The sequence below is a fragment of the Sciurus carolinensis genome, chromosome 1, assembly GCF_902686445.1.
Source record: "Sciurus carolinensis chromosome 1, mSciCar1.2, whole genome shotgun sequence".
Classification (NCBI taxonomy): domain Eukaryota; kingdom Metazoa; phylum Chordata; class Mammalia; order Rodentia; family Sciuridae; genus Sciurus; species Sciurus carolinensis.
In genome coordinates this window covers 99,996,134-100,009,918 of record NC_062213.1, presented here as the reverse complement: position 1 = coordinate 100,009,918, position 13,785 = coordinate 99,996,134, and the positions used below count along the sequence as shown (strand labels likewise).

The 13,785-nt window shown below is 45.4% G+C and overlaps 1 protein-coding gene across 2 annotated transcripts in view; it reads right to left on the bottom strand.

Annotated features, from left to right (window-relative positions):
* Ankrd35 (ankyrin repeat domain 35) overlaps positions 1–13,785 on the bottom strand; it is a 17,078-nt gene extending 3,293 nt beyond the window's left edge. For both annotated transcript variants that reach the window (XM_047543210.1, XM_047543218.1), the window contains exons 1-11: positions 13,768–13,785; positions 13,438–13,574; positions 7,077–7,207; positions 6,219–6,307; positions 5,791–5,855; positions 4,488–4,545; positions 4,226–4,296; positions 3,802–3,908; positions 2,907–3,091; positions 2,256–2,293; positions 95–2,095 (exon numbers count right to left, since the gene is read on the bottom strand). In XM_047543210.1, the coding sequence (XP_047399166.1) occupies positions 95–2,095; positions 2,256–2,293; positions 2,907–3,091; positions 3,802–3,908; positions 4,226–4,296; positions 4,488–4,545; positions 5,791–5,855; positions 6,219–6,307; positions 7,077–7,207; positions 13,438–13,476 (2,784 nt within the window). In that variant the 5' untranslated portion in view covers positions 13,477–13,574; positions 13,768–13,785. The remainder of the gene's footprint in view (positions 1–94; positions 2,096–2,255; positions 2,294–2,906; positions 3,092–3,801; positions 3,909–4,225; positions 4,297–4,487; positions 4,546–5,790; positions 5,856–6,218; positions 6,308–7,076; positions 7,208–13,437; positions 13,575–13,767) is intronic.

The following is a 13,785-nucleotide window of genomic DNA, read 5'->3' as shown; positions in this document are numbered from 1 at the left end:
TCTGACCAAAGGCTTTAATATGGATTGAGATCAGCAAACCCTCGAACTCACAAAAATTTTCCGCAATGCCCCCTTGACTGCCCTAGCTACTTACCTTGGCCTCCTTATCCCGGCAAGCTCCAATGAGATGCTCCATCTTCTCTTTCAGCATCTCAACTGTTTTCTCAAACTGCTCTGAGCGCCCGCGCATCTCACTGGCCTGACGCTCCTGTTCAGCAGCCCGAGCTGCCAGGTCTTCGCTACGGCGATGTTCCTCCGCTGCTGCCTCCCGCAGCCGACCCATTTCCCGGCAGGCTGTGTTATATTTCTCCAGCACAGCCTTTAGCTCCTGGCCCCAAGCCTGGGCCTGGGCCACCAGCGAACCCCGAGTTTTCTCGTGCTGCCGCAGGCTGGCCGCCTCCCGGGCCCTCAGCTCAGCTACTTCCTCGGTGGCTTGGTAGAGCAGCTGCTTCAGCTTCCCTATCTCCTGGCTCTTCCCGCTCATCGTGGCCTGAACCGCTCGCAGTTCTTCCTCCAATTTCCCCAAATCTTGCTCCAGAGCAACCACTTGCGGGGATACTGGGACCTTTGAGAAGGCGCCCAGCTCCCCACTGGGGGTCAGGGATCCCCGCAGCTGCTGGTTTTCCGCCTCCAACCGGGTTAGCATGTGCTGGGTCTCACGATGCTTTTCTACCAGGGTGCTGATGCAGACCTGCAGCTCCTCCAGGGGCTCGGAGGCTCTGGTTCGTGCACTCCCTTTGCCCACCAGGTCTGGGGGCAAGCAGTCCCATAGACCTCGAAGACCACTGCTCTGGGAGGCCAGGTGCTTGCGCAGCTTCTCTGTGGCCTCCTTCTCCATGGCCAGTTCATCCATCAGCAGTCCTACACTCCGCCGCAATTGCTGCAGCTGAACCTGCGCCTCCGGCTTGGGCACAAACTCCCGCTGAAGCCTCTGACTCAAGGACTGCAGCTCCCCCTGCAATCGCTGCCTCTCACGTCCCAGCTCCCCCAACTCCTCCAGCAAGTTACTGTTGCTCAGTCTCAGTGCTGACACCTCCTTCTCCAGCTGTGCCTTTGCCAGGCCTCCTCCTGGGGCCTGTTCTCCTCCAGAGTCCCCCAGAGGTTCTCTTCGGGCCCCAGGAGCCCTCTTCTCCTCTTGGTGCTCTTTGATGCATCCTGGTTCTGCCTTTGGGACACCCATTCTGTTCTCCTGGGCCCGGACCTCAGGTTTCACCTCTAGTCCTGCCTTTGCTCGATCTAGTCTGACCAGCACCCTCTCCAACCTGGCCTCCATTTTCTCCCAAGCAGCTGCTGCAGCCTCTGCACGAGGAGTCCCCAGGGCTCCCTCTAGAATGGGTCTTGACAAAGCCCCTCGGGCAGCATCCTTTTCTCGCCACACTGCAGCCAGCTCCTCCCTTAGTTGTAGCAAGAGTTGGTTCATGGCTGCTGTACCCACTGGTTCAGCCACTGTGTCTGCTGGGTCAACTCCTGGGGCCTGGGGTCTCTCTTTCTGGCCAGCACACAGCTGGTCAGTATGATCAGAGCTTCGGATCTGTCCCCCATTGGTGGTTGGTTGCTGTCCTGTGGCTTTCCCAATGGCCTCAGACCTTGGGCTCTGGGCTGACCCCAGTTCTTCTGGTTGAGACCGCCCACGGACTTCATTCTGGATCTTTTCTGGGGCTGACTCCTCAACTCTTTTGGGAGCTAATGGGTTTACTGTGGCTGCTGCCTGCTGCTGCTTTAACTCTTGTATACGCTCAGCCAGCAAGTCCAGGGGACGACCCTGCTCCATGCCATCCCCTCCAGGCCGGAGAGTAGAGCTTTGTCCCACTGGAACTCCAGGCTCTTGAGAGAGGAGGAACCCTAATTCCTGCACCTGCTCTCTAATCTGGTTCTCCAGGCCCAAGTAGGCTGCTGCTTGAGCCTTACACTCTTCTGTCTTTCGTACCAGCTCCTGCTCCAGCTGAGAAACTTTCCTCTGCTCCTCTTCATACTTCCATATCCATTCTTCTAAGCATGGATCTTCATCCTCCTCCTCTTCTTCCTGTTCCTCCTCAGGCTCTGCTCTCCATGAGCTCTTAGGTGGAGAACCCACCTGGTGCTCAGATAGAGAGTCCTATGTCAAAAATAGAATAGTGAAGTGAACCTAGCCCCAGGAAGGCCTTTCTTCTCTTAGAACATCTTGTCTTGATGCCTCAAGGACACTTAGGAGATGGTCCCAGTGGGATAACCTGGGGTGGATCAGAAGCAAAAGGGGAAGACATTTAGGGTCTTACCTGGGATGTGAGATCTGGGTTTGGAATCATCCCCTGGCCTATAAGAAAAGACATGGGGCAAATGAGAAAGAAGATATTTGTAGGCTTGTAACCCACACATTATGTTCAGACTTTCTCAGAAATGAGTGGCCTTGCAGTGTGATAACCCTTATCACATGTTTTCCCAGTGCCAGGAGCCACCTTGTTCAATAGGTTCCTAACTATCAGTAACTTTAGTTTCTGATCCCAGAGATAGAGCCCACTCCTTCATTTTGTTCACTCATTTATTTATTGATCACTGTGCCAGGAACCGTTATAGGCACCAGGACCTCAATGATGAGGAAAATAGAAATAACCTGTCATCTGAGGAACTGACAGTCTAGTAGGAAAGAAGGATATTGATCAGCAAATTATACAAATGGGTGTACAATCTTAACACATAAATGTTAGCCAGAGCTGCCCTCAGCAAGACATAGGTTGCATTAAAGAATTTTGTGACTGTCCTTTTAGGAATTTGGGGTCATCTCATAGTAGCAGCAATAAATAAGTAAACTCTCAGAGTGGCAATCATTTTTCAGATGGATTACTTCCATGGGAACAAATGAGATATCAAGAAGTTTCTTTAATTCTTTGATATTGAGCAGAATCTTGAAATTACAAAAGGGCTTTTACCTCCCTGCCGTCGCCGGTTTAAGGCCTGCCGGAGCAGCCTCCACAGAGCCTTGTCCTGTGTGTGCAGAGCATAATGCAAAGCATCATGCCCTATTTTGTCCACTGCCCCTGCATCTGCTCCATGACTCAGGAGCAGTTCCGCCACCTCAGCGCTGCCTTTCTCACAGGCCAGGATCAGAGCAGATCTGTAGGTGAAGATGAATCTAAGCATAGGTTTTCTCTGTGAATCCAGGAGTCCTGGTTCCAGATATTCCACTCACAGGGTAAGTAATCAGTCAGTGGGGTAAGAACAAGATACCAAGACTAGCCAACACTAGCCAATGGCAAAGCATTAGATGACATCAGAACTTTTAAAATGTCATTCCTATGAGCTATAGCATCAAAAAGCAAGGGACCAATTCAATGGGCTCCATTTTGAGCTGTTTTGTATAGTATAAAGGTTCTGGATAAAATTTTTATTGGAGGGCTGGGGATGTAGCTCAGTTGGTAGAGTGCTTGCCTCACAAGTACAAGGCCCTGGGTTCAATCCCCAGTACCACAAAAAAAAAAAAAAATTGTTATTGGAAAAAAAGGATCACATTGTTCAGGAGATAGCTTGAAACCCAGTAAATTAAACCAATGACTCCAGAGGAATCCATTCTAGTTCTGGGATCATTTATGGGAAGATGGTCATGGAAGCAAGCAGAGCTCCTCTAATCCATTACTAGGAAAGAAGGAGATTCCCAAGGACAGAGAGTAAACTGCCTGCCCTCTTCTTCCACAGCACAGATAGACAGACACACACACACACACACACACACACACACACTCACACACACATACACAAACTATGCCCATTGACTCCTTTCCAGATTCATGGTCTAGAAATTGGGGTGAGAAGCTAGGAAAGGCTCACTTGTCATCCTTGTCTGTGACATTAACTCGGGCACCTCTCTGCAGTAGCTGTGAGCAGATAGCTGCGTGACCACCCAGCGATGCGATCATCAGGGGTGTACGTCCATCCTGCACAGATTGTGGGAAGGGGGTTTATTTATATGGAGCCAGAAAGAGCCATTGACCTGACACAGTCCTGCCAATTGCCCTCTCCACCAACTCCTTCAGGAAAAAGTCCAGATCTCAGGACTAAATACTTGTTTTCAGAGGGTTAGAAGCCCTCCAGAAGATAAGGCTTAACTGTGAGGAAGAAGAGGAGGAGTGAAAGGAGAAAGAATAGCAGAATAGTACTGTACAATCTGAGTCATGGAATTGAGCCAATCAAAGTCATAAAGAAAAGCAGTTGCCCATGTAAGACATTACCCATCTGCCTGTCTGATACTCACGTTATCTAACACATCCAGGAAGGCTTCATGGTCACACAGCAGGAGCACACTTGAGGCACAGCCAGAGGAGGCTGGGGAAGATTGAGGGATGATTGGGTTAAAGTGAAATATGAAGGACATCTACTCAGAACATGACCTTACTTCCCCTCAGACCATTTCAACAGTTGGCCCTGGCTGCCCTTCCCACCAAATGTTATCCTCTCCTCCCCTTTCCCGCCCTATAGTTCTGCAGCCCTGTTCCCACCAGTCCCCCAGCACACACCTGCCCAGTGTAATGGACTACGGTTTTCTGCATCCACAGCATCTTCATTAGCACCATGCTGCAAATAGCCACAAAGGGAAGCAGCATGGAGCTTGGTGTTAACATCCTCATCCCACACCTTCTGTTGGGCCACCAACTTCTATCTTAATACGGGGAAGCCAACTATTAGTCAAGCCCAGTGTATTCTTTTTGTTTGTTTGTTTTTGGAACCATGAATTGAACCCAGGGGCACTTAACAACTAAGCCTCATCCTCAGCCCTTTTTCTTTTTTATTTTGAGATGGGGTCTCTATAAGTTTCTGAGGCTGGCTTTGAAGTTGGGTTTTTTCTGCCTTAGCCTCCCAAGTCACTGGTATTACATAAATGCTCGGCAAATCTGTTCCTTGTGTGTGTGTGTGTGTGTGTGGCACTGGGAATCAAACTCAGAAGTGCTCTACCATTAAGCTATACACCCCTAGTCATTTATTTATATATTTGTTTATTTTGGCAGTACTGGGGATTTAACCCAAGGGTGCTCTACTACTTAGCTACACAGTCCCTATCCCTTTTTTTTTTTTTTTTTTTTATTTTGAGACATGGTCTCACTAAGTTGCAGAGGCTGGCCTCAAACTTGCAATCCTCCTGTCTCAGCCTCCTGAGGTGCTGATACTACAGGTGAGTATCACCATGCCTGGCAAGCCTGTATTACTTGCAGATGGTAGACAGTCTTGGATTTTAACTGATTCCTAAACATAAGAGCCTAAGAAAAATTAGATGCTAGGTAATAGACATGCTAGAGAAAATGACGCCCAAATTCATGACTGGTCCTTAAGGATCATAATTGTGAGATTTGGAACAAATTAAGAACAAAAGCAGAGCAGCCATATGCTCAATGGTTGAAGTAACTGTGCCTTTTATATTTTGGAAACTCATTTATAAATTGTCCACATGTCATTTCACATGTGTATTTCTCTTTATACAACTTGATTATAAACTCCTCAAACACAGACAGTAGGACTTTGGTTTAATTTGAACACCACTGCCCTCCTTTTACTTGCCTGTCATTGTAGCAGTTAGTTTCTGTGTGGCTCTGTTGATGGCAGAGCTCAGTTGTCCCCATCAACTCTGCTTTGTGACCTGCCCTCAAGGACAGTATCAAGCATGGCAACTATACATAGTAAAATAAGTGTTAAATAAAAGTTTTTCTTACTGGGGATGAGGGAGGTACATTTGGCTAACTATTGCTTGTAAGTACAAAACAAAGTTAGGACGCTCTGGGTCCATTTCTTCCCTTCACAGGACTAGTATTAAGAGATTGCTCTTACCTGAAGCAGGACCTTGACACACTGTGGCTGGCAAGAGATGGTAGCCAAATGCAGGGCGGTGCTTCCTGGAAAGAGAAAGAGGGAGAAAAGAAGGGTGGGTGGCCCCATGCATGCAGATGACTCATCGGGAGGGAAGGTAAGAGACGCACAGATAATCAGAGGGAGATTAGAGAGAGAAGCTTTCAGCCACATGGGGCCAGAAATTCCTGTTCCCCAAGCATTCAGTACCTATGATGAAGGTGAGAGTGGGGGTGAGGTGTGCCCAGCTTGCAGGGATGGAAATGCCCAGAGGGATACTGACTAGGGCTTACTGAGGAAAGAAGCAAGAGTCTACAGTTGGAACCTCCAGCAGGGACCAACAATGGCCCCCACTACTGCTATAAAGGGACAAGCAAGCAGTTATAGGTCAAGTGCTCAGTATAACTCACCATCCTCATTTTTGCTGTTAATGTCAGCCCCATTTGCAAGAAGTATAGTCAAACACTCTGTCAGGCCTTTGGAGGCTGCCAGATGAAACCTGCCAGAATCAAAGCCGAAAGGCACAAGGATGAAGGGACCATGGAATGAAAAGAGGGAGAATCTTAATAAACACTGCTTGCTATACTTCCTACCCCAAAGTTAATTCCAAAAGCAGAGAGGGAAACTCCCCGGACTGACTTCTTGAGAAAGAGAAGACCACATGGTCTTAGTCGTAAAAGCAGGGGAAGCTAGAGGCAAAGATAGAACTAAGAACTATAGGTCTCAAGGAATCTCAAACTATTGCAGGGGTATCCAGGGGACACATAATTACCTACCTCTCTGAGCACAGAACCCTTAGTGGAAATCAAAGAGTCACAGAAAGAATCTGCCAGAGCAGAGCAGAAGGTTGGGCATTTGAAGCCGATTTGGGCAGCGATAAGGGATAATATTTCCCTTATTCTAATCACTCCCTCTGCTCCTGGTACTCCCATGACTACACTTCATTCTTAGTTTCCCAAGCATACACACCCTCCTACTTGTGCAATGAAGAAACTACCTATTTAGCATATTAGTTTTCTGTTTTTTTAATGAACTTTTCAAGTCAGCGTTGTCAGTGTGGGTTGTGAGGTAGATGGAGCTCAGGAGTAATATCTTCTTCCCTCTCTTTGTGTTGCATTTGGTACCAAAGGTTTATTGACATGCTTACTAATTATGACAACAAAAAGGACTCTGAAATTGTGAGCAGTCCCTGGTCCTACATTATATTAGAGTTTGGGGCTTCCAAAAGGAACCATATACTAGGGGTGAGATCAAGAGGACTGACTTACGGGGACTGGCCGTTTGAATCTAGCTTGGTGGGTCGGGCAGACTTCCTGGAGGCCAGGGCAGCCACGCGTCCCACATCCCCCCTCTGTACAGCTTCCAGCAGCTTCTGATCACGACGGTTCCACCTCTCCACCTGGTCCAAAGCCACAAATTGTGTGAACATAGGGAAGGGGGATAGTGTGGAAAAAGAAAAGAGGAAGATAGTTCAATGCCAAGTAAGACAAAAGAAGAATCTTCATGGTCCTTTCACTGTTTCATAAGTCATTGAGTTTTGACCATTTGGTTCTTAGGTGGGCCATCTAAATTCTAACCAACTCATATGCTACCAATAAGTATTGGTGGTGACTACCAGCCCTGAACCTCAAGGTGCCTGGACCACTGAATTAAAATTTGTGAGTGCTGAACATATAATATTTTAAGCTTTTTAGCTTTGTTTCCCCCAATTTTGTTTTTTTCTTGCTGTACTTAGGATTGAACCCAGGAATGCTGTACCATGAAACTACATCCCCAATCCTTTTTATTTTTTATTTTGAGACAGGGTCTTGCTAAGTTGCTTAGACTGGCTTTGAACTTGTAATTCACCTGCCTTAGCCTCCAGAGTAGCTGGGATTACAGGTATGCACCCCCACACCTGGCATCCCCAAGAGTCACTATGATTACTGTTAGGTGCCCAGCCTCAGAGCAATGCTAGCAATGACTCCTTCCCCTTTTGGTCTCTAGGTCTTGGTGAAGAAAACTACATCCATCTGATCGCTTCTGATTGGGCTCACATTGCCTCTCACCTCCTCCTAATATTCTGCATTTTGTCCTTAGTTGCTTGAGAAGTAAATCAAGGCACCTAGCATCAGGTCACAGGTAGGAGTCCAAAAAACTAACAATACTATCTCTACCCATTGGCTTTGAGCCTCAAAATTGGGAGGGAAATCAGAGTTTCTATTTTCCTATCATAACTACTTATGCCCTTTGGCTAGTCTTTTCCCCTTCCATATTAATAACCAAAAGTCAAAGACAGGTCCCTAGCTATATTTGAGGAGAAAGCAAGAGGAAGAGGAAGAAGATTCCCTTCCTCCTCCCTCTGATCCCTCCTAGTTTCCCTGGCAGGGAGCAGCTGTCCCAGACAACAGCCACACCTGGGCATGCATTGTATCATTCCAGCTTGAGTATTGTGGGTGGAGAAGTAATTACAATAATTGAAGTATTACAGGGAGTAAAAGAGAAAGCCCTGTTTTTACACAAGACTAAAAGCACAGAAAAGCCTAGTTTGGTCTAGAAAGGGGAAAGGAAAGGAAGAAGGAATGAATGCAAAAATCTCTGGTATGATGTAAAGGGTCCCAAATGAATATCTTGTCAACTAGACTCTTTGGGACCTGGTTCAGCTACATTCTCGGCTATGTTACCTAGAGCAAAGCCATTAAACACCTCTAACCTGTTTCCTCATCTATAAAATGTAGGAAATAATAACTACCTCATCATGTTGTGAGTATCAAATAAGGTAAAGTGTATAAAATCTCTTTGTAAACTGTAAAGAGCCATATAAATGTATGGCATCCTTAAAATAAAACAGGAAGTAATGAGAAATTGGTGGTAGCATATTGTATTTTATGAGGTATAATTTCTATAAGAAAGAGGTTACAGGAGGACGTAAAGAAAAATAAGGTCTGTGGAAGCCCAATAACTCGTTTTCAAATATTGTTTATATAGCCAGGGCAAACTGTTAATCACCAACAGGAAAGATTTATATGTCCAAACCATAAAATTATTTAGGGTAGATGGATTCAGAGGTCATACTCCTGCACAACACTTGTAACTCCTCATGGTCCTTTTAAGTGATATTTCAATTTCCAGGGATATCTCAATGTTCCTGGAAAATAGGCTGATATTTGTTTTTATTTTATCTCTTTGACAGAAGAAGAATCAAAAGCATAATGAGGTCAGATAAATTTCCAAGATCACATAAGAGAAGGCTAAAATTGGGATTAGAACCCAGGCCACCTAATGCCCAATCCTAATTCTCACCATGAGACCACACAACTAAAGAGCTATGGGAAAAGATTTACTTATTTCCAGAAAAGTTGTCTCAGACTGCCTCCAAGGCAAAGCCACCCACCCTCAGATGCTATTTCTTGTATGGTAAAGAGTCTCCAAACAGGTTAATTCTCCAAAGACAAAATAAGCAAAATGACTCTTCCACATACTAACAGACTCTCATGTCAGAACACATTTTCCAATACCCCTTGGGGACCAGGACACTCCTGGAAAACAGAGAACTGGATCCACGTGTCCACCACACAGCACTGCCATCAGTTAACCTCAACCTGAAGTTCTCTGTTTAAAATCTTGATTCTAACAATTTCTTTGTGAATGTTAGGCACATAAAAACTTCTTTGAACCTCAGTTTCCTGATGATATAACAACATATAAAGCATCTTTCTAGATATGTTGGCACACACCTGTAATCCCAGTTACACCTGAGGCAAAAGGATCACAGGTTCGAGGTCAGCCTGGGCAACTTAGCGAGGCCCTGTTTCAAAATTATAAAAAAAAAAAAAATTGATGTTTTACTACCTTTTTATAAAATATTTCTTTAGATGTTGATAGACCTTTATTTTATTCATTTATTTATATATAGTGCTGAGAATCGAACCCAGTGCCTCACACATGCTAGGCAAGCGCTCTACCACTGAGCCAAAACCCCACCCCTTTACTATCTTTTTTTATTTTTCTATTTCAAGACAGGATCTCACTAAATTGCTTAGAGCCTTGCTAAATGGCTGAGGCTGAACCCAAACTTGAGATCCTCCTGCTTCAGCCTCCAGAGTCACTGGTATTGTAAGTGTGTGCCAGCTCTCAATAAAAAAAAATTTTTTTAAAGGACTGAGGATGTAACTAAATGATAGAGTGTCCCTTGATTCAGTCCCCAATACTGCCAAACAAACAAAACACATAAAGCATCCATCTCTGTGTCTGCCGCATAGTAAGATGACAATAAAAGTTAATTCTAATTCTCATCCTTTCTGGCTTTGCTGGACACAGAAGAATTCTCCAGCAAGGGGAGTGGAAGAAGGCATCTTGCTCACATCATCCAAAGAACAGCCAGACTGTATAGATGGTAAAGGTGTTTTTTGTTGGTTGGTTGGTTGGTTGGTTGGTTTTTTGTTTGTTTGTTTGTTTTGGTTTTGGTTTTAGTTTTTAAAAATTTTTGAGATAGGGATTCCAGGCTGGCCTTGAACTTGGAATCCTCCTGCCTCAGCCTTCCAAGTTGCTGGAATTACAGACATGTGCCACTGTCCCTGATGGTAAAGGTGGTAAAGGTGCATTTTCAGCAAGGGAGATACTTTCTTTCCAGTTAGTTCTAAATACACTCAATGGCCTTTTTTTTTCTGGCAGTGCTGGGGTTGCCTCACATATGCTAGCAAGCACTCTACCATTGAACCACATCCCTAGTCCCAATCTACTTTCTATAATTTCATTATACTAAGAAGAGTCTAAAATGGGTGGAAATTCTTCATGTCCAAACCTCTGCAAAGCTTGGCATTAAAAAGGACTAAATAGGATGAGTTCATTGCTCACCTTACCACCTTGGAAAGGAGACACTGGATTACCATCAACCCTAGGGGAGCAATCACCAAATTAACCAGTAGACTCAATAACAAGAAGAAGCTTTTTATTTCTGTATCTGAGATTAGGGGAACTTTTGTAGGAGTAATTGTACCCTCTCCTATCTCTGGCTGTGAACCTATAAGCACCCTATCAAGATGGAAGTACACCAATAGGTACTATAAGAGAAAGAGAGAAAGTGGTTACTGCTGTAGAACAGGTGAATAGAAATGGAAAGACTGCTCTTGAAGAATCAGGACCTGCCTCTCAATTTTTAAATGCAACAGAAATTCCTCTACACTGATCCAGGACCAACAGTTTAAAGCTATTATCTGTTCCACTTTTTGGTCTGCATCCTACCTAAGCAGAATAAGCTCAAATGTAAAATACCCTCAAAGATACCCTCTACTTGACTAAAATAAAATGAGATTATAGGAGATGAATTTTTGTTTATTTGTTTTGCTTCCTATATAGGGGATAATATAGATTAATTTTAAAATGATAACTGATTTTTCAGTACTTACCTCAGACTAAGAACACAGGGCTCTGCCCCTGGACTCAGGAGTATGAATGGGGATAAGGAGGGGCATTCTTCAGGCATGACTTGGAAACCAGGCTTTTGGAGTGACCAGGAAGGTTGTCACATTATTTCTCTGATGAAAAGTTCTGGCATGGCTAGCCACCCAGAGGAATGGAGGAAATTATGGGAAGTATGTGGAAACTTCATGAGGAAATAACTTGCAGCTGAAACCGACATATTTTCAAAGCTTCCTGCAATCCCAGTCTGACTAAGGAAAAAGTTTCCTTTCCAGCTAAATAGTTCTAAATTCACCCATTTTAATTCCTATAATCTCATTGTACCAAGATCTTTTTATACGAAGAAGAGTTTAGAATGGGTTAGACATTCCTTTCAGCCAAATTTCTGGAGAACTAGAGTCAAGAAGGACAGAGGAATGGTTCTAAATCCCAAGTTCTGGCCCGTTGTTCATTCGAACACCTTGGAAAGGAGACAGTGTCCAAGGATTGAAGAATCAGGAAAAATGATATATTTCCCCATTCCTAAAGAGACAACAGACTCCACAAACCTGAAAGGGAAGGGCAATGTTGAGGACTTTTGATATCTAGGGAAGAGTCTATATGAATAAAAAAGTCATTGTGAGTTAAGACGAGCTTGGATAACCTCAGTTTCTGGTGCCTATAATAGAAAATGTCTTTTTTTTTTTTTTTTTTTTTTTGTATTGAAGATTGAACCCAGGGTCTCTCAAAGCACTCTACCATTAAGCTACATCTGCAGTTCTTTTAGTAATTGCCTTTTGACTGGTTTATCAGTGTGTGGAAACTAAGTGGAGAAGCAAATACAATGGGACAAGGACAGGCCTCAACAAAGTTCCTACTTTTGCCTCATAACATTCTTCCAGAATTCTGTGACCTGCTCATGCAGAAAGAGTGAGATAACTGAGCATTTCTCATATTTGCTTATAAATAACACCACTAAATCAAGTTAACTAAGCAATATTCCTCCAAGTAGCTGGCTAATTCACTTCTAAGTGATCTATAACCTCAAGCTCCACAAGAAATTCCTTCCCCAGACAGGGGGTCTTTCTGTAAGAGATCATTAGAGATCTCTTCTGAGCCACACCTTCTGCAGTCTTCTTCCTTCTGTTTTGTTCTGGGGGGGGGGGGGCAGAGAATAGGATGGCTTCTGCTGGAAATTCTCATGATGATCCACCCTAACCTCCTCTTCTTTCACCATCATTTTTCTCAAATTCAATCAAAGGAAAAACAGAATACAAGACCTAAACAACTGGGTGAGGGTTCAGAATAAAGGAAGGGTCTAGGGATAACTAGGAAGAAAGCTTTCAATTGACCCCAAGAGTCAGTCTGATGACCAGACACTGCAGTGAACTGGCCAGGGTGGATTCTGCAGGCAACTCACCCAGTCCCTTGGGGAACAGCCAGGCAACTGTGCGTCCTCTGGCAGAGCCTGTGAGGCTGGCAAGACTGCAAGATTAACCCACAAGTGAGCGGGCAGAAGGAGGTCCAGGCAAAAGAAGGAAAAGTGGAATTGGGCGACTATAGGGCAAAATGGGACAAAAAGGGGAGAACAGAGGCAGTTGTTGTGAGAGCATCAATTTGAAAGAGGTTTGGAGTGATGTTTGAAGTTCAGTAGGGCTAGTAAGAAAGTGGCAGTGGAAGTGGCAGGGGTGGAATGGAGGCAAGGACAGAGGAGACTGTAAAGAAAGGTTCAGGAATAGCAATTTTGTTGGGTACTTGTTGGAACGACAGAAAACACTAAAGATGGGTCATCTGGCAGGGCAAGAGTGTGAAGACAGGGAAGGGATGGAAAATGAAGTTCTGGAACAGGAATTGGGGTGGTTGAAGTCAAGGGCTAGGTAGGGACTGGATCAGATGCTTGTGGGTGGTTTGATACCGAGAGACAGAGCAGAAGTAGAAAATAGGGACTTGGGAAGGGGACAGGGCTGCAAAAGTTGGTGGTGTAAATGCTAGCAGGACAAGAAAGGGGCTAAGGAAAAGGACCTAAGGTACAGCAGAGGTTAGGAAGGCAAGTCAGAGGCTGTGGGACAGGTTATGAATGACACCCACTAAGTTAAGTTAGCAGGGCTGGTGGGTTGCATTGCGGGATCAGGGTCGCTGGAAAGATCGGTGAAGAGATGAGACTATGGTGCAAGGAGATGGGACTCAGGACTACTATCAACACAGGGCTTGGACCCCAGTCCCATTCTCCCACACGTTTTTGGCACCTACCGCCACTTGTGAACTGGAGCAGGAGAAGATGCGCTTCATGGCCGGGACCAGGGCCACAGGGGGGACGGGGACGCGTGGAGAGCCGGGCCACAGGTTCCCAAACCCAACGGACTCGGCTGCGGCTGTTCGAGAGACAGCTGTCAAAAAGCAAAGAGGGCCCCGCCTCAGGCCCCGCCTCAGGCCCCGCCTCAGATCCCACCCCGCTCAATCAGAGGCGAGAAATCGAAGGCTGGGTTTAAAACCCCGCCCCAGTCCTACCCCACCCTGCTCCTGCGGAGGAAAAAACCCCGCAGTCTTCAGCTGCGACATGGGCTTGGTCTCAAGCCTCACCCTCTCAGTCTGAACCCG